This window comes from Musa acuminata, chromosome BXJ2-2 (genome assembly GCF_036884655.1).
Source record: "Musa acuminata AAA Group cultivar baxijiao chromosome BXJ2-2, Cavendish_Baxijiao_AAA, whole genome shotgun sequence".
NCBI lineage: Eukaryota > Viridiplantae > Streptophyta > Magnoliopsida > Zingiberales > Musaceae > Musa > Musa acuminata.
In genome coordinates, this window is record NC_088339.1 from 34,506,216 (window position 1) to 34,529,505 (window position 23,290).

At 40.3% G+C, this 23,290-nt stretch overlaps 2 protein-coding genes across 11 annotated transcripts; both read left to right on the forward strand.

The window, feature by feature from the left end:
- The first annotated feature begins 49 nt into the window (after positions 1-49).
- LOC135584944 (phosphatidylinositol 4-phosphate 5-kinase 1-like) lies at positions 50-14,668 on the forward strand. Of its 10 annotated transcripts, none has more exons than XM_065097286.1 (13): positions 50-191; positions 609-667; positions 1,795-1,889; positions 1,987-2,103; positions 3,881-4,018; positions 4,209-5,258; positions 5,894-6,061; positions 7,510-7,675; positions 8,823-8,930; positions 9,007-9,194; positions 9,853-10,007; positions 11,826-11,997; positions 13,979-14,668. In XM_065097286.1, the coding sequence occupies exons 5-13, from the start codon at positions 3,897-3,899 to the stop codon at positions 14,262-14,264; spliced, it is 2,415 nt and encodes an 804-aa protein (XP_064953358.1). In that variant the 5' UTR covers positions 50-191; positions 609-667; positions 1,795-1,889; positions 1,987-2,103; positions 3,881-3,896; the 3' UTR covers positions 14,265-14,668. The 10 variants fall into 10 exon arrangements, with proteins under 10 accessions (XP_064953358.1, XP_064953356.1, XP_064953357.1 ...); XM_065097285.1 differs by having other exon boundaries at positions 57-207; XM_009391977.3 differs by having other exon boundaries at positions 75-443.
- Positions 14,669-15,076: 408 nt separating this feature from the next.
- On the forward strand, positions 15,077-19,679 carry LOC103976679 (probable plastid-lipid-associated protein 4, chloroplastic). Its single transcript, XM_009391972.3, has 6 exons — positions 15,077-15,458; positions 15,673-15,786; positions 16,173-16,271; positions 17,464-17,538; positions 18,640-18,707; positions 19,390-19,679. Exons 1-6 carry the CDS (start codon positions 15,156-15,158, stop codon positions 19,466-19,468), a joined length of 738 nt encoding a protein of 245 aa, XP_009390247.2. The 5' UTR covers positions 15,077-15,155; the 3' UTR covers positions 19,469-19,679.
- Positions 19,680-23,290: the final 3,611 nt, after the last annotated feature.

Here is a 23,290-nt window from a genome sequence, read left to right on the forward strand (position 1 = left end):
AAAAGAAAAAAAAAGAAAAAAAAAGAAAGGCAGAGGGAGAGAAAAAGAGGAGGCAACAGCAGAAGATGGCATGAGGAAAACAACAGGGAGAAGGTAAAGCGGCAATCGTGGTTGGAATGAGACGAGAACGACCGCAAAAGAGGGAAGAGCAGATAAAAGAAGAGGATGAAGGAACGGATTCCGACGACGCGGTGATCCACGAATCTGGTCCTTCTTCTTCTTCTTCTTCTTTGTGATCCTTCGTCCCTTCCCTCGTGCTGCTGCTCTGTTCTGTTGCTCGGTGTGAAGTCTACGAATTGGTTCGCATCGAAGTGGAGATTTATTATATTGTATATTCTTTGACTTTTGTGTGCCTCGGTGCGATCTCCGGCATTGATTCCTTCGGCGTAGGGGAATCGATCCTCCCCCTCCCTCCCTCCTTCCCTCCCTCCCTCCTCTGCTCGGTAGGGATTCGTTTGTTTGTTTCTTTCCTTTTTTGATACTTGTTGCGTCGGATTGGCGCGTTTCGTTTCTCGATTTGCCGTAGCTCATCTCTTTAATCCTTTCTTTGGTTGTGCTCCTGATTCTTGACGCGTCTGATTTGTGCCTTCTCTTTTCATGATGTGCAGCGCGGACTGTTGATCTCCGGAGATAGATAGAGAGGTTGGGCCGGACGAGCTGAGGCGAGGTAGGCCTTGCGTTTCCATTGTACCCTCTGGATCGACCTTGTGTCCCGATTGGTGTCTCGGAGTTCTTGAGCGAAATTGATTAAGATATGCATGTGCTTAGTCTTGGGCCACAATCCGTTGCGAAAAATGAATAGCGCAGTTACATGCTTTTTGATAGGTTATCGACGAGCAAGTTTGGATCGATGAGACGTAATAAGTAGGCAAAAGTAACATCAGGGTTAGTTTCAGGTTAGATTGTTTCGCCGCCTGGTGGAAATATTGCGATTTGGGAGGAGAACAGTTGAGGACACGCGGGAACGTATTTTCGTTATCTCTTGTCATTTCCTTTCGGAACAAAATTTACATAGGTTCCCTTGTGGGTCCTAATCCGGTCAAGAGTTAAGATCTTACATGGCAGTCATTATAATTAAGATCTTCCATTGAGCTCTTTACAATTCTGAAATTTAGTCTTTGCTCAACAATCTGTCATCCCCAAGAGTTGATGACCCATCATGCGATTGAGGAGAATTTTGGAGACTCAGGATGCTGCGTGATCGTAGGTACGTTAGGATTGCATGTTAAGCATTAAACTTGAATTGAATGGGTGTAATTTTACTAAAAGTTCAGAGAAACACTATACAACTCTTCAACTAAAACAGAGTCCTATTATAAAAAAAAAAAAAAAAAAAAAATAAAGCTTCATTGAAATTGTGTAAGATTTCTTGTTACCGTAAATACATTTGTGTAATCCAATACCATTGTCATTCACCGTTTTCTTTTTCAAGTTATTTCATGGTAAAGCATAGCTAAAATTCTGTCCATAGGCCAGAGAGTAATCGAGCAATAGTGATAACGTAATTTGTATACTATCATGGATTCTGATTTGAGATTCAAGGGTAACTGATCACTAATTTTACAGATTTGAATGCTCTTTGTATCGTCTGAGCTACTCTTGTTGTTAATCCACCAAGTAGGCCATACATGACTTGTTAAAGCGGTTTCTTGATTAGATGCACAGACCATACTTTCGTTGTGGCTGTTCCTTTTTATTTGTTTAATGACATACTATTCCCGTTTGTTTCAAGAAATTTATAACGTACTATACATTATAATTCTGATCATGCTATCAGTCACTGATGCTGTGCAGATGAAGTCTTTAGAGCATCATTTTTTTGCAACCTCTTGGCTCTAGCTGCAATGGTTTTTGTTGATATCTTGTTGCAAGTTGTAATAATAAGCCAGGTTCTTTAATCAGAGAGCTAAGTCTCTTATAGGATGTTGTCATTTCTTGACATCAATTTGTAGAATCTAATCTGAACAATGTCTTTATGAAATGCAGGATATGCAATGACAACTAAACAAAGCCCGTAATTACATATGAATGATGTAATTATTTGGCCAGACAAGGACGGAGAAAGCAAATTTAAGGGTCACAATGGTCTTGGGTAATGAGGAGGTCAGCTTGTCATATGAGCTCTTTTAGTAGGAACTAAATTGCTTTTTATATTAAGATACCCTGACAGTATAATCTTCAACTCATGTTCATAAAAAAAATGCAGTATATTTATAATAGGTGCCACACCAGCAAAAGGTAATCTAAACTCTAAAGTATGTTAGTCAAGGTTCGTCTTACCGGTCCATACCGGTGAACCGACCAACTATCGGTACGGTATATACCAAGCCGTACCGAGCATACTAACACATGGTGCACGAGGCATACCAATGTACGGCCCATGTCGGCCTCCTATCAGATCGATATGTACCGCTCATATCGAGCGGTACACCACGGTATGACGAACCTTGATGTTAGTATCCTTAAATCCACTGTCATCTCATCTTTTTTAACCTATGCTCGCTTTGAATCTTAATATACTAGATTTCTGCCCTCACTGGAGTTGTTCCATCAAAAACAGTGACAAAGGGAACCCACCTAGAGAATTACCTAGATTCAAATACCTTAGCACCATTCCCACCAGTTTTAGCTTGGTTCTCTGCATTCCAATTTATCTCAAGATATATAACAAGCACATCTTGTGCTCTTTCCTCTGTAAAAGAAATGATTGTGCAAGGTGAATTGCCGTTGTTATTAAATTAATTAACGTATACAGCATGTGTGAGAAGCATACTATACCTGGCTACCTTTTTTCAGGATTGTAAATTTTGTCATGCTTATCGGGAAGGAAACATGAGTGCTAATCGGCTAGCATGTCTTGCTAGAACCTCTTAAATCCTCTTGTATTTGGAGGGAGGGAGTCCTAGCCAATGGAACTTGGTCAGTTCTTGTGTTCCGAGGAGCATAGCTTGCCCTGCATTAGAGTTTTGAAGGAATATAGTTCTTTCCTTTTTATGAAAAGAACATATATAGCATGTAAAAAAATTCAGCATGTATAACATTAAGGAAAAAAAGAAACAAATTAGGACTCACAAATTCTATCCCATGTACCTTCTAGTGGACCTGCACTTTCCTTATTGTAATGGATGCAGATTAATCGACACTAAAGTTCATGCATATCAAAATGTAGGTTCCATATCCAGTTGTTGTTATCAGGGCCTTTATTATTGTACTTGAGAAATAATCATGCTATTACTACACAGAGTGCAAATACAAAGTATCGTAAAGAAAAAGACAGCCCACTGTACGAGGTTCCCACCACTTCGAAGTCCAGGGAAGGTCACAGGCGCAATGTCTTATTTACTAATTTATGTATTAAAATGTAATTTTTCTCAAGTAAATGAACCAAAACATCTAGACGTTTAGTGTTTTTATCTGTTGAAAAGAAACCACAATGGGAAACCAAATTTCCAAATAGACAAACTGAAGTGATTATTTGGAAATTTTGGCAAGAATTATCTTCTGTTTCTGTATTTACCATATACTCATATAGTAATAATATAGTATGGTTACATTATCAAACGTATCGTCCGGCTTTAATTCCTAAAACCAGGCATATAGTGGTAAGTTTACTACGTAATACCCTAGCTATCCGTCTTTTTCTATTTTTTTCCCCTTTACGTCCTCTCATGCTCTGTCCCCCTTTCCTTCTCTCTTTCACGCAAGTCCTCTCCCCTCCTCTGTCACCTCTAGCAAAATATAATAGTCACCCAACATGATCCTGTATTCTTGTCCTTATTGTCTTCTTTTTAGAACCTACACTATGATTACTATATGACGGTTCTACTTCAATCAAAACCTATTTCATGTTGTTGTTCAATGTGGAAATTCTGTCTTGCAGCTAGTCATCTTTGGAGATGTTAGTTTGTGGCTTGGCAGTAGATGAAGATATCTTATCTTCCTTTGTTCTTGTTCATATGAACATTGGGTTGGAATCTAACAAGGCAGGTGCAAGTATGAGCTATGAACATGGTGAAACGTGAGTTTTTTTCACTTCTTCTTTTCATCTACTTGTATATTCCATTATTTAGCTTTCAGCTAAGCAACAAAAATAGCCATTCTAAAATGTTAGTTGTTGGTTGTTTTTATCGATCATCATAAAAGTAATACATATTACCCTTATATCGGTTTATTATTTGTTGAGATTCTAATTATCCCTTGTTTTCTAGTCATTGCAAGAAGGTTCTTTCAAATGGAGATGTCTATGTTGGAGATTTTGATGGTTTGCTTCCTCATGGTACGGGAAGATACACCTGGACAGATGGAACTATCTATCATGGACAATGGGAGGAAAGCAAAATTACCGGGAGAGGAAAGATATTCTGGCTATCAGGAGCCACATATGAAGGTGAACTCTGTGGAGGTTTCCTTCATGGATCTGGCACTCTTTTTGGAGTTGATGGCTCTACTTATAGAGGATCATGGAGGATGAACAAACAACATGGGAAGGGAATCAAGCTATATTCTAATTTAGATGAATATGATGGACTTTGGAGGGAAGGCTTGCAAGAAGGTATTGGTACGTACAGATGGCGTAATGGAAACACTTATAGTGGAAATTGGAAGGCTGGAAAGATGAGTGGTAAAGGAGTTATGAAGTGGACAAATGGTGATTTATTTGATGGCAATTGGCTAGATGGATTAGAAAATGGCTCAGGCTATTATAAATATGCCGATGGGTCGATTTATGTTGGAATCTGGAGTAGAGGGTTGAAGGATGGACATGGAACCTTTTTGCCAGCCGGAAGCAGACTACCTTATCAACATAGATATTCTGAATATATTGTTTATGGCAATAAGGTGCAAAGTCTTGGTCCCATTTCATTATTCGGCAAGAGAAGAAAGAAAGTCAATAGATGGAGCATGATTGGTTATCTCCGAAATCCTAAACGAATATCACATAGGCCATCATTTCTTGATGGAGTCTGGAATATTGGTGATGCTTGCGAAAGCAGCTTGTCAGAGAACACACCTTATGCCTTATGCTCTTCAACCGACGAAGGTCGACATGGGCTCCAAAATGACAGTGTTTTAGTTTATGATAGAGAGTACATGCAAGGAGTTCTGATAACAGAAAGCATGAGATATTATGACTTTAGAAGATCACAAAAGAATAAATGGCACTGCAAGATGAAGAAACAACCAAGGGGACCTGGTGAAACAATTTATAAAGGCCACAGAAGCTACTATCTCATGCTAAACTTGCAGCTTGGAATTAGGTAAGCATTTCTTGAGTTGTTAATGTGCTTGATCAGGTTTTTGCACCATTCTGTCGCTAATGGAACCCATGTGCCTTCTGTCACTTCTTTATTTGGATAATTCTTATGTTCTCCAGTTTTTTTTTTTCTTTTGATTCTGCAGATATTTAGTATTCAATTAACTTTTGAAGAAGTAAAAAACCAAATACGCCCAAGTCTCACTGGATCAAGAATGTAAACCTGCATTTATGTGATCAAAGTCAGTAGATTTAAAGTGAAAACTGAAATTACCTACTTTAGTAGGAAAAATTGATAGTCCATCCAACTAGTTCACCCAGATTAGTTGTTCCTTTTCTTTTATGACATCCCCTCCATAAAAATAAGTGTAAAAAAATAAACTCTGGGTTGAACTTTGTTGGAATGTTTAAACCAGCTCAATGGACAGATTATTTTTAATTAAGTCAAGAATGATAATATGATCATTTAAATGCCAATAAAATTTCTTTCTTTTTGTAATCATTATTATGTGAAGTTCTTAATGTTAACATATTGCGAATTACTTTATTTGTCCCTTAAGTATCCAATAGTTAGCACAGATTTTTTGCTTCCACAATCCCAGTATGAAAAAAAAGGAGTTCTCATTTTGGAGTTCACAGGTATACAGTTGGGAAAATCACACCTGTGCCTATGCGTGAAGTACGTTCCTCTGATTTTGGGACTCGAGCTAGAATACGAATGTACTTCCCTAGCAAAGGATCTCAATTTACACCTCCACACAGTTCTATTGGTTTCTTTTGGAAGGACTACTGCCCAATGGTTTTTAGGTAATTATTTAACCTTTTGAGTTCTTACTTTGACAATCAAAAACTATTATAAATGTGTATTCTAGTAATGCAGCTGTTATAGCAACTTTGATATTTATTTTGCTCATTTTATCACTCTAGGAGCAAACAAGAAAGAGCAATAGTCTTGGAGTTGTTTCTTGAAATATTCAGTCTCTGAGATAACCAATGATTTAGATTTCTGAATGTTGCATTTTTCAGATTTTTCTAAAGATTTTTTCCCTCTTTGTTTATAAGAGACACAAAATAACAATGATATATGTGTATTCTGTTACACTGTTAAGTGATGTGTGAAATGCTTTGGAGAATCTTGAGTTGCAAACAAAGAGAGTACTCAAACTCGATGTCACAAATATGATTTCATACAATGTGGATCTGAAGTTTGTCACTTCATGTAGGGTTGCAAAACAGTAGCTGTGGTCCCATTTACATGTGTAGAAGTTTTAGTTTACTTTTTCTAGCAGTTGGCTTAATCTACTGTTGAAAATGACGAGAACATGCATGCCTTGGTACCGACAGATGCTTTGAAGTTTGCCAGTCCAATAGAAATAAATTGATCAATTCTTCTTTGACATCTTCTCAGCCACAGGCTGGCAAAATAATGGGCAAAAATACTACTTGATCATACTTTATTATGACATTTGAATTATTTTAGGTTTCTTACAAGTATTAAAGTTTCACCGATTCTTATAGCAACGTTTTAAATTTTGTGCATAAGAACACGCCCGTGATGGGCTGTTATGATATGTGCATTTAGAAGGTACGAAATTTGGAATGTGGGACATTTCAATCACCTTTAAGATATATTTGAACTTTCCAAGTCAATATTTAGATTTGTCCATCGAAAAATCTAAATAAGAGAATATGAGCAACCATTTTCTTAGAGTTTTAGATTATTAGTTCAGGTAGTATGGACGTCCGAGCTTCATCAGCTTTCCATATTTCTCGAAACTGGAGGCATTTTTTTTCCAAGTTATCATGAGAAATAACTTGTTTAAGATCCTACATAGGTTTATTATTTATTATATTACAATGAACTTTGATTATACATCTCATTGTATTCATTGTATTTCTTACTCCCAATTTCCTAATTAGTGCACTCAACATTCAAAGAACTTGTGAAGATTTTATGTACCATAGTTATCATAATATGTGCTTCATGTGCATTCATCTAAGCAGTTTGCAATGACAGATACATGTGGGTATATGTGCAGTTATTTGGTAGAGGTACATGTGTAATGTATGCTGGCTTATGCCAGCGTGCCTATGTGACTTGAGGGCTATCATCCTACAAGGTGGTAGACCAAGTACCTAGGCAAGTTCAACGTTGTAACGAGTGACTTGGTTTGATTTTTCTGTGCACCTTGCTATTTCATGTGATTGTTTAAGCATTGTTATTAACTAGATATGCCCGATGTTATATATTTCAGGAACCTTCGTGAAATGTTTAAGATAGATGCCGCTGACTATATGATGTCAATATGTGGAGGTGATGGCCTCAAGGAGCTTTCTTCTCCAGGGAAAAGTGGAAGCATATTTTATCTATCACAAGATGAGAGATTTGTAATAAAGACTCTCAGAAAATATGAACTTAAGGTTTGAATATGCTTTTTTTTCACTATCAAATTCAAAACTAGATGTGTAGCATTCAACGTGGCATTTGCCACTAATTAGCAGTTTTTTGGTTGGTAAACATTCACTGTCAATCATCTTATTTTGGTACGTCACTCAATTGAAAATGATGGCAAAGAAAACAACTTTCATAAAACGCAGTATGTTGCCTGTGCTTGAATTAGTTGTTTGATTCATGATAGTGGGTCAACAGTACGAGTAGCATACTGTTTAGTTGGTACTTGCAACCATATCGATTGCTCTTGATGTTTATGTTATAACTCTTGATGCATTTAATTGGAAAATGGATGTGAAAAAATGAGTTATATATAAATTTGGAACTCATATTATTTTATAACTGAGATTGAACAGCATTTATTTTGTCTGTGAATAAGTACCTTTTGATCCTTTGAGCAGGTTTTCTAAAAATATCTAGCCAACTTTTTTTTTAAACGTGATGTACTTTTTCTACATGCACAACAAAGTTTATCTATATGCTTGATCAGAACTGCAATTATTTTAGCTGCTATTATATGAATCAGATCAGGTCCAAGGACACATGATCCAGTACCAAAATAGATGGGTGCTTCAGTTCTCAAATTGGACTTAAGCTAGGACCACTGGTTTCAAGGAGCCTTATAGGGTTGTCTTTAGTGTATGAATCTATGTGCCTTGTTCGGTGCTTATGCCTTGTTATCTTGGATTACTTAACGTGCTTCACAGTGCTGTGTTATTTTGTGAAGATTGCTAATTTGTGAAATATGACCATACGCGAATATATCTCCGATGCAGTATGTTCTCCATGCCCCTATGCCAGTTTGCCTTCCATACTGTTGGCCTGGCCATGCACCGGCACTGTTCTGCACATGTGCCAGCATGCAGCAAAATCATATCCAACATAATGCTGTGTTTGAATGCATATATAATCCATAATATCATATCATTAGTATTTCACAATTAAAACTGTATCCTAATCTACAAAGTCACTCATGCAATATTGAAGTTATATATAATATCTGGAATTGTGATAGAGTTGGCTTTATTTCTAAACCATGTTTTAAATCATAATCTTTCAGATTCCAAACTGCATTAGTATCAACACAGGTTTTGATTGTGCAAATTTCAATTGTAGATTCTACTGAAGATGCTTCCCAACTATTATGATCATGTAGGAGCTTATGACAATACTCTGATAACAAAATTTTTTGGTCTCCATAGGCTGACAATAAAAGGAAAGAAGGTATATACTCTTAATTTTTTAATGCATTTCAGGATTGCAAATGATTTTGTTGCAGTCTAACACTTTGTGTTTGCAGGTTCGCTTTGTTGTTATGGGTAATATGTTTCGCACAGAACTGCGGATTCACCGTCGGTATGACTTGAAGGGTTCATCTCATGGAAGATCTACGAATAAGCATAATATTAATGAGAATACAACATTGAAGGATCTTGATCTCACATATGTCTTTCATTTAGAGAAATCATGGCGTGAGTCACTGTTTAGGTCAGCTGCTTCTGATCCATTTGCTCCTCAAGATGCTCAAGCTTGGATTGAATTTTTTTTATAAGGCAATGGAGAGGCAACAGCCTATCCAATTTCGTTAAGGAAGCAAACACAGAGAAAAAGGATAATGGGAAGAAGAAATAACGAACTTGAAATACAAAACAAAAGACACAGAAACTTTTCCAAAAGCTACTAACAAGAGGGACCTTAGAGCAAACAGGAAAGAAGCTCTTCATGCACTTCCTGGAGATGTTGACCCTCCAAGAATGGAACCACACAAGCTCTTAAGATGGTTGTTCGCATTATCGTTATGATTGTCGAAGATATCTCTGTTCTTGGCCTTCCAAAGCTTCCAGCGGAATAGAATATCCCATCTCAGACCTGCCTCCCTAAGTTTAGAACAGATTCATATATACAAATAACCCAATGATCCTTCAATTGACGTGGTGATTCTTCTAATCCCCAAATGCCTAGAGCCCATTTCAATAAGCATGCTACAGTCAAACAAATTATGATCAATATTTTCAAGATGAAAATTGCGTAGGACAAAAGTTGTAACTATTTCTCTATTTTTCTGCTTGCATGATGAAGATAGGCTTCAATGTAAAGATAGTCTTCAACTTTATTGACTTGTTTTTATTTTTTTCGTTTTTTGCAGACAAATCTCTCTAGATTGTGAATTCCTAGAATCACAATCTATAATCGATTATAGCATGTTGTTAGGACTGCATTTTAGAGCTCCTGAACATTTCAAGGCTTATTCAGAATCTCAGAGTTTACTAAAGAGAAGTGCAAATTCACAAGATGATATCTGTAGGTATCTTCTCCAGTTCTGGTATCTTACTAAGCTAAGTATGCAAAGTTGTTCATCTATGTAGCTTCCATCTGCATGCTATTTAGTAGCTTGTCGCTGAACAGCTCTTTCTCAGGGTTCACTAATTTTGTAACCTATTGGTAGCAATGTTATAGTTTCTGAAACTTATTGTTTACTGATTATCAATCTTAATAACATGGTCTATGTTCTAATAATATATTATGTTGCTTTATTTTTTCTATAATTTGATTAATTGTCATTCTAGTACATATTTGATATAGTTGTATTGTAATGATAAAATTTAACTAATCCTTCAGAAAGATGCAAAGCAAAAAGCCTCATAAGTTCTCCTAACATACATTTTATCGTCAGCTAGGTAGCAACCTGGTTTTATTAGCACACATTGATGCTCTTTAGCTGATAAGATTTACATGTAAATCATAGTGAGGCCTAAGTTGGCAACAGCCTAGAGTAGAATATGAAGAAGGTTACTTTGAGTATCAAGTGGACGAATGTGCAATATTTTGTGCCTTCAGCTTCATGAGCTAGTAAGTAATCGATTTTAGTTCTATGATGATTTATGATGACCATGCACTTGCCCACGTTGTGCCTTTAGCTTGTGCCATGCACATTTTCTCTGAACCACATATTAAGAATTAAAAGGCCTAAAGGGATGGCAATGCACTTGTTTTAGAAGGCGATCACCAGTGAATTTCATAATATAATCTGAACTACTTATATACTAGGAAAAACTTTGATTACTTAGACCCATAAATCCAGAAAACCATGGTCCTCAGCCCATGTGATTTCAATCATCATGATCTGATAGCCTACTGGCTCATAACTTGGTTTATACATGACTTATGCTTATAGTAAGCCCATCTAGTCCTAAATGCCCATCGATCTTCTGTCGTTGTAGGACTATGGGAATATCACATATGACATAGGAATATCAGGATCTTCTGCTGTGGTAGAATTTTACGACAATCTTAGTGTCAATCACCAGATCACAACTTTTATTTTTCTCCAATAATACAGACTATTGAATCTTGTTGATTATTAATTTCTTTGATATATGTTCCTGTGAAGCTTTCTAGGGCTCGTCTCTTACTGTAGCTTTAAAAATTAATGAACCAAGGTGGGTGTGTGTGTGTTCTTTCTCAAAAGATATGATATTGTCTGTGCATGAGGCATGAGAAGTTGGAGACCTAATTGTTATGAGTGTGTCCTAGTCTGGATGCAAAGATGATGATTTATGTTGAACTCCATTAGTTTGATTTCAAAATCCTGGATTCAAAATATTTCTGCAATGTCTAAAGCTTCTATTTTTCATGTCCTAAGCCCTAAAAGTTAATTAACTTCTTATATGGATGAACCATAGGCCTCGTGAGTAACACTAGTTGTGCTACTCCAACAATTAGAAACATAATCTTATTTTGCAGTTTTAGTTGATAGTGGCTTTTTTGTAACTCTGACTGCATAAGCAAGCTTCAGACTTGGAGATATTCTGAAGTACATAAATTGTAAATCAGGAAATGTTGTACAAGTTGTATTACTTGAGATCAAGATGACCTGTTTAAGATGTTAACTTTTTAAATTAACATGTGCAATTTCATCTTTTGGGAAAGTGGTCATGTATAGTTTGAATAGTGTTCCATGATAGAAGGTTCTAAGTGTTTAGTCAAGAGAAAGTCTTTTATTACAAATAGTTGATTCTGTATGATTTAACTAGTTAAGTTTAAATTTTTTTTTGCAGTTTCCAGCTTGCTTATTCTTTATATTTGCTGAGAACTATGCACTGACATTCTGTCTTCCAGCTGATGTCCAATTATGTGATGAGGTCAGAACTCCGCCGAAGGGTTTGCGCTTGGTTGCTCATGAACCAAGTTCTGTGAGTAGCCTGCCAGGTTCACACATGAGAGGCAGCACCTTAAGAGCATCTGCAGCAGGCAATAAGGAAGTTGATCTTCTTTTGCCTGGCACAGGAAGGTACACTGTGTTTTTCCCCATTCGATGTCTTGGTGCTATAATCATTTCCTTCTGCCTTTTCTGAGGAACATATGGTTGGAAATTTTGGTAAATACAATTATCTCCATTTTGACCTTTTTTTTTTGTTCATTTAGTAGTCAACATAGCAATATGATAAAAGAATCATATCGACGTTCTCCTACAATCTCATAAGACTGCATCATATTAATTGTTAATGTCACTGATGTAGCTTATAATTTGACTGCAACCAGCAAAAGCTCGACTCTAGGAAAGGGAATGTCCTCCTACGCAGAGAGAATTACCTGACCATCTCCACAATGATTTGAACCTAGAACCTCTGTTGGTGAAGTCGGAAATAAACCAGTAGACCTAGGCCAGATTGGTTCAGCAAAATCATAGTTCTAGTAATATGATTGGATTTGGTTCTTGTCTTCTCAAAATTGCCTGACTAATGAAGGGTAGACCCTTTTATGTGACTGGTGGCAGTTTTGGTCTGTATGACTACAATTTCATAATTCATACTCCCCAATGTTTATGCTGCAAATGACTTTTTTCCTTTTCAATTAAAAGGTCTTAGAGCCAAGTGTTCTACTTGCACTCTATTTGCATACTATTATGGACAGAAAAAAGGTAAAAATCTCTATTGGAATCTTGAATAATATTTAAAATTGTTGAGGTTGTCTGTCTGTGGTGGGAGACGAGCAGGACATGGTGCAATTTTCAGTGTAAGAAGCACATTACAGCTTGCGAGAGCTTTTGGTTGGATTCCTTCAAGGTGGGGAGTGTTAAGGTGGGTGCTTCTAAGGTGGTGACCCACAAAAGTAGATGGACCGAATTGAAGAATGGGAAACCCTGCAAAATAGAGTGTATCTAGCTAGGTCCTTCTTCGATGTTGAAGTCAGACCCCCTTTTATAGCATTGAAACCGCTAACGGTTCGGCCAAATGGAAAGATCCTATATCCGAGTTTTTGGTGGAATTATTTTTTGTTTAGACTTTAGATACAGTGCCGACATGGTGGATGAGCTGATCGAACCATAACAGAGCTTGCAAAAGTAGATATCCTCCATGGTTTGGGAGTTCACATGTTGGCTTTCTCCTGGGGATTAGTTATTTCCCCAACACCAGCAAGTGTTGTACTCATTTAGATGCATCTATTTGTGACCTGAACGCTAAAGGTAAGTATCTGGTCCTCCTTTACAAAGATGGGCTGAGTTTATATATGCTAAATGGTGGTGATGCTTATTGCCTTCAGACATTATGAAAGAGTTTGTGGTTAACATCACACTCGCACCAAAGAATTTGCCAAACTATTTTGTTTGAATCCGTATTCCACCTCCATGCATGAAAACACAGCTATGTCCTGAAATTAACGATCTTCTGTTTTCAGTTTGTATTGTGTTAATACTAATCAGTTGAGACCTAATTGTCCTCTGACTTGTGATGAAAGTTCATCAACTTAAAATTTCCTCAAGTAAAAGGCTTACTAATGAAATCTCTTACCAACGTTTGTTGATTAGTTTTGACATGCTGCAGACACCATGTTTCTTGGTTCTCATTCCTTAGATTTCAGGTTTGCCATAGATCTGGGAAAGGTTAGTGTAAATTTGGTTGAACATGTTGTACACCTGCGTTGCCCTTGTTAACACTTTCGGTTGAGTGGTTTAAGTTTTTTCTAATTTCTTGTGTATTGCAAAATGTTCCAACCTGCTTAGATTCTCCCAAGTCTTCTCAGAAATTTTTGGATTCCATTACTATACATCTTTCTGTACTAATAATACCCAATAATATGCTCCCTGGAGTTAGTAATCATCCCTAGGTGGTTGTCGTCATCTTTTTCACAAAAGCGTGATGTGCTATTCGGCAGGAAGCCGCAAGAAAGGCACCCTTATAAAACATGTGTATTTGAAATTTGATTTCCTTCGACTGTGGATACTGTCATCGCTCTATTGTTGGCTAAGATATCTAGTGATATGTCCACAGGTTGCGTGTACAACTAGGGGTGAACATGCCGGCGCAAGCTAGTTGGAAGCTTCTTCACGGTGAAGGGCTTGATACAACGGAACTGGATCCGGCTGACGTCTATGATGTAGTTCTCTATTTTGGAATCATAGACATATTGCAGGAGTACAACATGAACAAGAAAATCGAGCATGTGTGCAAATCACTCAAGTTGGACCCAGTATCTATCTCTGCTGTTGAGCCAAAGATGTATAAAAAGCGGTTCATCCGTTTCCTGGAGAAAGTTTTCCCTGAACAGACAGTTTGAAGGCACAAAAGTCTTTCTTTGGCCGACAGTGTTTCACAAAAGCCTTGGCTTTTGCCCACCGTTGGATGGATGATGCTTGGGCAAAATGGGATATAGTTTTTTGATGGGATAGGTATTGGCCAATAGATTGTTTCTTTTTAATTTCCTATTGACTGTATGCAACTTACAGGCATGACAAAATAGTTCCGTAGTTGGACTGTTAGAGTCGATAACAAGTTGTCGTCGATCGAGGGAGTTCTCCTGGATACAAAGTTGCTTGTGGATTTGGATTACTGGATATCCTAACCTGCCTGGGTGGAATCGGTAGGGATTGTGTGTGTGTGTTTTGTGTCAGTGGGACTGCGTTGAAGATGAACGGTGGCCTGTTCTTTAGCCGTTGAAAGCTACACTTCTCTGTGGATGTATGGATGCTGCTACCGTTGCGTGCGCATAATCAAGATATGTATATATATATATATATATATATATATATATATATATATATATATATATATATATATATATATATATATGTGTGTGTGTGTGTGTGGAAAATGACGGATGTATGGAAATCCACCATGTCTGCACTGCTGTACTTGCCTGAGTCGAACTGTCGATTCGATGATAGGAGTTGCGCCCTTCTTCCACAAAAGTCCCTATGCAGAGAGAGAGAGAGAGAGAGAAAAGGCTTCCTCCACATAAATTTAGAATAATATTAAAGTACGATGAATTATTAATCTTTTGTTAAATAGCGGGGGTAAATATGTTATTTTGGTGTTAGGCGAAGGGTAGACTTACGAAAACATTGTTTTCTATTTTCCGGTGGCGACGTGAGGGAGCACGCTTATCCGCTCGTGTCCGTCGCCGTACTCGGCGCCACAAGCTCCCACCCCCTCCCTGCTGCCCGACTCCATGGCGATGGCTTCTTCCCACCTCGCTCCCCCCTCCGCCTCGCTCCCGGCCCCAAGAAGCCTCCACCTCGTCCGCCCCCAGCTCCCCTTCCCATCCTCCTCGAGGTGGCCCAGGAAGACGGGGGCCGCCGATCCGCCTGAGGTCGCCTCGCTGCGATGGCGCGCCGGTGTCTCCTTCTTCCCCTCCTTCCTCAAGAAGAAGGCCAGGTCCCCGGAGGAGATCAAGGAAGAGTTGCTCGAGGCGATTGCGCCTCTCGATCGAGGCGCCGACGCCACGCCCGACGACCAAGAAAGGATCGATCAGGTCGTTCCCCATCTTGTACTGTTTGTTATAGGACGATTTTGAAAGGTTGAAGTTGATTCATGTTTGCATAGGAGCTTATCGTAGCTAATCTATTTAGCGAGTTGGAATTAGCATGCTTCTTCTTCATTGCTTTTCGTATGCTACGGTCTAAAATGGGTCATATGTAGTTGTCTGCTGCCTTTAACATCCTGTCCCGATCGTTTGTGATGGTTAGATTGCACGTGAACTAGAAGCAGTGAACACGGTTAAGGAGCCTTTCAAATCGGATCTAATTAATGGAAAATGGGAGCTCATCTATACTACTTCGAGATCAATTCTGCAAGTCCAGGTCACTTCTTTCTCTTGTTTTCTTAAGTTGGCTTATCGCGCCAGCTTAGTTTCTCCTGTAGAACTTGGTCCCTAGTTGCTTCTGTCTGTTTGTTGACTTTGTTATTACTCCTTGTTTTATTTCTCCTTTTGTATCCTATTTATCATGTTTTGCACACTAAACATTGGTTTGGGTGGATTGTTTTGTTTTTATATAATGCAAATGCATGCGTACGATAATGCATTTTTCTAATTTTCTGGAAACATATCCCATTAGTTATACTGTTTCACTGAAATTTGTAATCGTAGGTGTTTTTCCTTTTGCTTTTTACGTCCTAGTTAACTGCAACGTGTGGTATTGTTTATGAGATCATCGGAGCATTATTCACGGTGAGTTATTTGATTCAGAGACCAAAATTTCTACGGCCCAATGGAGAGATCTACCAGGCAATTAATGCCGACACGCTACGAGCTCAAAATATGGAAACCTGGCCTTATTTTAACCAGGTGATTCTTTGGTCAAATGCATGCTTGGAAGATGGTTATTGTTCTTTCTTATTGTCTATCTCATTCCCATAGCTGAATAACATAAAATTCCTCTTTACTGACTTCTATCAGTTTTTTGTTTCCTTGAAATTGCAAGAAAGAATGACTGACAGGAGATAGAAACCGCCATGATTTATTAGGATCTGTGGTCTTTGGCACAAGTTGTAGTACATTTCAATGGTACCTAGATATTCTGTGAGAATAATGTGTAACATTACTGATACTGAGGGTCATAGGTTTCGAGTCAGTACTTTCTCTGTTTTCATGTATCTGCAACAGTATTCTTGTCAGTGATGAGTTCAAGATTGCCATATTTGTTATTAATCGGTAGCACTGTACAAGGACATGGTACATGATATTCTTGTCATTTATCAAAGGAAGCAATATGGCGTACTAACAATTTGGATTGTAATCGACATTGGGCATGAGCAGCACCAGATATTGCTTGCTATAGCATGTTGAGCATTCCCATAATTTAGAGAGTTGTGGCCGACATACTAAAATACAGTAGTGTAGCTACATATGTTCAATTTTACTTTGCACTTCTTCATAAGCATAAAGTCAAAACTATTCTGTTTTACTAAACCTGATGAACTTGTCCGGTCACAGTTCATGGTAATTTATCTGTAACATGAAAGATGATTCATCCTAAAGCATACTTGAAACGAAATGATCTTGTTTGTTTCTGTTCTTGAGCATGAGGATGGTTACCATCACCACTGTAAAAGGAAAGAAGTATATTACCACAACATGAATATCTGCAGATACGGTGCTATACTGACTTGATTATGAAGACCAAAGTTGCATAGTAAAATATATATATCTCCCTTTTGTTCTTCTCAGTACAAGTTTATTTATTGCTAACTTTCCTAATGTGCATGGTCAATTTGATCTCATTGAAAAATTAAAAGTGGTAATCATTGGACAGAGTTGCAAATTTTGCTAGGCAGTTCTTTTCGAGCATCCTGTTAAAATGGACTCTTTAGGTCTTAGGATTTCAGTGATGGGACAAGTTTAACTTATATTGATTCTTTACTTTGTTAACAAAGACAGTAAAATTGGTATCTATATTACTCTTTTATGGTCACTTTCTTAATTTTTTAACTCTTTGCCACGTGCATGTCTTTTCTCTAATCAAATTACACTTTTGCAGGTAACAGCGAACTTAGTTCCCCTAAATGCCAAAAGGGTGAACGTTCAGTTTGATACCTTCAAAATATTTGGTTTGGTGAGTAAAATTATTCATCCTATTTATGTTTTCTAAAAAGGGTCTAGGATTTTAAGATTTATCCGGTGTCGATTTGATGGATGGTTGATTAAAATTGGGATTTGTCGAGGCTAATCCCAATTTGGCCACACAAAGTCCATCAGATTTGCAAATAGTTTGGATTGGTTGATGTGTGCTGAAATTGGCTGGACCAATTGATTTGATGGACATGGAAAAGGATTTTGTTTTAACGTTTTGGTTGTGTTGAAGAATGGAAAATTTAGCATTTGTGACCTTTTGGTGATTTTTAACATATGTAAAATATAAATATGACTTTCACAGTTCCTAATTCTTTTCACTGTAATTTTTTTCTCTTTCTATTTTTAGTTTCAATTCTCTATTTGGTCGAAACACCAATTTCTGATCATCAGATCATTTGTTCTATCTATTATCATGACGAATCGGATTTTCTAGATGGCCGATCTGAAGCTTGACTTTTTTAACCTTAAATTCCTTGTTGCTTCTGATGATCTGTTATTATTCTATGATGTTTTGTTTTCATATGAATAGTGTGTATTTTTTATGGTTCGCCTGCTTATCCACCTACTACCCTACGACAGTTTTAGATAGTGTTGCAAAACAATATAGATTTGAAAGCATAGTGTTTACTGGGTGTAACTGCTGTTACAATACGAAATATGTTTTGGTAGGAAAGACCAAAATTTCTGCCAGTTTTGAGAAGGTTAGGAAGTTCTTTTGTGTAATGTGTTCGCTGCTCTTCGGTTCATTTGGTTATCTCCATGCGTTATAGGGAAAATAGAATCCGCTGACTGCATGCCAGTGGATCAAATTGTGATTTCTAATCCTTGCACAACACAATTGTAGTGTGGTTTTTTTTTTTTTTTTTTTGCACTTGGAGGGATGTTTTGGAGTCATCTGGTAGTGTGTAGCAATGCTAGATTTCATGAACTTTTTCAAGCTTAATTTTTGTCATCTCAAAATAATGCTAGCCATAAATAAGCGAGTCACAATAATATCAAACAGATTTTCCTTTCGATTGTTAGCATAACTTTGTTCATGAGATACTGACACTCATATATCTTGTCACTCTACTCGTCACAGATACCAATAAAAGCACCTGGAAGAGGCCGTGGTGAACTGGAAATTACTTACTTGGACGAAGAGATTCGGTAAGTTTATCTTGCATGGTGAATACTGGTAACAATCTCTCAAGCTTAAAGATAAATATCCTAGCTTCGGTGCTAGATCAGTTCTCAGTTAACTTATCGGGGGAATCGAGAAATAATGAGTCATCACCATAAAATTTGCTGCTTCATTGTATGTTACATAACCATATTTATTAGCAGAATCGGTCCATGCTCAAAACATTTTTACACGTTAATTGTGTATTCCCTCCAAGTCATAAGAACATGCCTAAATATATGATCGATGGTCTGTGTTAGAATCATCTGATTAGAAGTGAGCATGAATGGGCTGCTCATGATGAAATATTAACAGTTATATATTCTGCATGTGAAGTACAAGATTTTAGATGTGTAATATTTGGAACTCCTCACTGTATATTGTGTATCATCGGAACTTACTACATGTAAAACACATCAGAGTATAATCAAGAACAAGTGCATACAAAAGGTTTTGCATTTTGGATGAAGAAGATTTAAGGTCGCCTGAGAAATTTGGGATGTGCGATCGATTAAACATTCGAACGCTAGCTGCTACCGTAATGTGCATTAGAATATATCACGTTAAAGGCACTAGATTGAGATAACTATGTTGAGTATGAGGAATTTGTCTTCTTCATTCAAACTTAAATGCTGTGTTGCAAGCATTCATGCTTTCTGTGGTTTGCAGGATTTCCAGGGGTGACAAGGGGAACTTGTTCATACTAAAAATGGTGGATCCATCATATAGAGTCCCAGTTCGAGGGTGACATGCATGCAGTAATTCCCACAGTTGCAGTATTTGGGTTCCTGTACCATCTCCTCTTCCTCCCCTCGACAAGTTTCTGACAAGGATTTCCTCCCAATATTTCTTCTAAGAAGACGCATGTATTGTGAGTAGTCCTTGTAAATCTAAAGAAATTAAAAAGTAAGAAAAGTCAATGCCTGTGCACTCCTTGTCATATGGCATTTTAATTTTTATGGTTGGGGAACAAGTCATGACTGATTTCTTCCACTTGTGCGTATAAATCCGTCGATGCCTGCTTGCTGTGAATTCAGCTAAGGTTGGTCTTGTGCTCGGCTGGTCACGCAGGAAAACAATGGATCTGCTCTGACACCACAGTAAAATGATGATGGGGGGGGGGGGGGGTGATCACTAATGCAGAAAAGTTTATGCTACTCTTACAGAACCTACAAGGAAAAAGGTTTTCCTTTGGGATCTCATCGACTCCGATGTCTTTCACCTGTCCAGAAATGGATAATTCTTGGCAGAATTTTAACCTTCTTCTTGACATGTTCTTTGCCATTATTTTTATTATTCTATACTTGTGATAACTTAATTTACATATACATAATATTATGTTGAGAGGTGGATCAAACTCAATATATATCGCTCGATCGGTTGGTCGCATGCGTATTGATAAGGCATATTTTGGGTCCAAGATACATCACGGTCGATGCCACATGTCAGGTCAGAATCTATACCAAGGCGTTGCTCGGCATATCTTGTCCCGAAAATCCAGGGAAGACGTCGCCCCCAAGACACGTCAAGTCAAAATCCGTACCAAGGCACTGTTTGACATGTCCATCACGCCAACCCGCGTACAATTGACCCTCGTATAGTAGTGTAAAGACTTTTGGCCGGCATCCGACTCAAGAGAGGGGGGCAAAAAACAATTGAACCCACCACTAACTTGCTTTTCGGAGGGGCCAAAGTCGGGGATCACCCGACGAAGGCCATTTTTACAGGAAGGCAGCCTAACCTCGGGAGTCGCGGATTGGCACCCCCGTGGCGAGTCATCGACCAAACCACCCCTCGACTCGAGGATCTAGTCGGCTCCGACAACCAACTCAACCGGCAGGAGGCTCCCGACATTGACCCGTGGATTAAGCCGTGCTGACTCATCAGCCGTGGCACATTCGTTCCCCAACATTTTGGCACTAGAATGAGGGTCATGTCATAGGAGCATCTCGCAGGAGCTCTCCTCGAAGGAGAACCGTCGACCGGTCACCCCTTCGCCGAGACTGGAGATCAGTCCCTCCCCCTCCCTAGAGACAGGGGGATCACGGCCTCGACGCCAGATTGCTACTGGCGCCTGTTTAATGACCCGGGGTTGTCACCCCCCGGACTTACCACAGGACCCTTGGTTGTATCGCCCAAGGCATTCCTCAACCTGACCAAGCAAGTGCAGGCAATGGCAGGGATGATGCAGATGCTCGTTCCACTCATTCCCCAGATCGTTCGACTAGCAGCTCGATCCCCTGACTCGACCTGACAAAAACCGAGTAGGGAGCAGGTCGGGACGGGAGAAGCCCAAGATCAAACGATGGACCCAAGAGGTCCGCCGAGCAGAGCATACCCGCACCTTGTCGAATCATACCACCCTGCTCCGAGCCTGACACCATATCGTCTGACTCAGCGGACGACTCGTTCGGGATCCAGCTGTCCCGGGTCAACCAACGCCTGGATGAGTTCCAGTGTGAATTCCAGAAGTCACGGAGCGAGTCGAACGAAGGCGGCTCGGGTGGTTTCCCTTTTACTCAGGAAAAACATGACAAGCCTATACCCCTCAACTTCATGTTGTCGGCATTAGAGACATACGACGATAGCTTTGACCCTGCGGAGCATGTCGCGGCATTTTGGGCTCAAATGGCCCTCTACGGCACCTCTGACGCCCTGATGTGTCGGGCGTTCCTGACCACCTTCAGAGGACTAGCGTTTCTGATGGGCTTTAAGCCTTCAAGGTTCTTATGGTCGCTGATCGAGAAGCCGCCAGTAACCATCCCCGAGATGCTCCAGCGCGCCAACCAGTACATCGCCGCCAAAGCTCTAGTGGCGGGAAAGTGCATGGACAGCAAGAGGCCAAGGGTGGAACAATCCCGGGGAACTACCTCAACAGCCCCGGTGCAACCCCGCCAGAGGCTCGACTGACAAGAGCTACTGCTCCTGAGGCCCCCACCTCTCCTTCTGAACACGTTCCACCGGGACTACGGCCATGATGCGGAAGATTGCCATGACCTCCAGAATCAAATCGAGGACTTGATTCGAAATGGTCACCTCGGGCACTGTCTCAAAGAACCCCAAGCAACTCCACGTCCCAAGGGACCCCTCGAAAGATGCCTCGTCATCCAAAATCTCCCGCCACCAGTCGCTCGGGACAAGAGGTCTCCCACCAGAGTGTGACAAGGCGTCGGCCCAGCTCCTACCCGAGTCGCTCCAGATCGCTCCCAACTTGCAACCCGCCGACACCAAAACCTGAGCCTGAGTTCAATCACTCGGCTCATAGGTCCAGCTCCTACTCGGGTCGCTATAGATCGCTCCTGACTTGCCACCCGCCGGCACCAAAACCTGAGCCCGAGTTCAGTCACTCAGCCCACAGGTCCAATCCTGCCCGAGTCGCTCTAGATCGCCCCCGACTTGCGACTCGCCGGCACCAAGCTTGAGCCCGAGTATAGTCACTCAGCCCACAGGTCCAATCCTTCCCGAGTCGCTCTAGATCGCGCCTAACTTATGACTCGCCTGCACCAGGCCTAAGCCCGGGATTAATCCCTCGACCCACAGTTCTAATCTTGCCCGGGTCGCTCCAGATCGCTCTCGACTTGCGACCCGTCGGCCCCAAAACCTGAGCCTGAGTATAGTCACTCAGCCCACAGGTCCAATCCTGCTCGAGTCGCTCCACATCGCCCCCGACTTGCGACTCGCTGGCACCAGGCCTGAGCCCGGGATTAATCCCTCAGCCCACAGTTCCAATCTTGCCCGGGTCACTCTAGATCGCTCCCAACTTGCGACCCGTCGGCCCCAAAACCTATGCTCGAGCTTGGTCACTCGGCCCATAGGTTCAGATCCTGCCCGGGTGCTCCAGCTCGATCTCGACTTTCGACTCACTCCATTGCGATCCTCGACTTGTGACTCGTCGATCCTCGACTTGCGACTCGCTCCATCGTGATCCACAACTTGGGACTCGTCGACCCCAATTCGGAGCCGCGCCAAACCAGTTATCCGACTTACGATACGTCGGTCTCGCCTTATCTGGCCCCAAACGCCTAATCGCCAAAGTCAATCCTTCCTGAGGCATGGGGCACTGCCCCTCCAAACCGCCCCACGATGAACAAATCCAAGTTCCACCCACAAGCAATCAACACAATTGCAGCGGTCCGACCCAAGCATGCCTCTCGGCCCTTCAGGGACCCCACGACATGCCTTGACGAGGGGGGGGGGGGAGGGCGGAGAAGTGATAGGGCATATTTTGGGTCCAAGACACGTCACAGCCAATGCCACACGTCAGATCAGAATCCGTACCAAGGCGCTGCTCGACACGTCTCGTCCTGGGAATCCCGGGATGGCGCCGCCCCCAAGACACACCAAGTCAGAATCCGTACCAAGGCAATGTTTGGCACGTCCACCACGCCAACCCTCGTACAGTAGTATAAAGACCTTTGGCCGGCATCCGGCCGAGGAGAGGGGGGCAAAAAACAATTGAACCCATCATTGACTTGCTCATCGGAGGAGCCAAAGTCGGGGATCACCCGACGAATGCCATTTTTGCATGAAGGCAGCCCATCCTCGAGAGTCGCAGACCGACGCCCTTGTG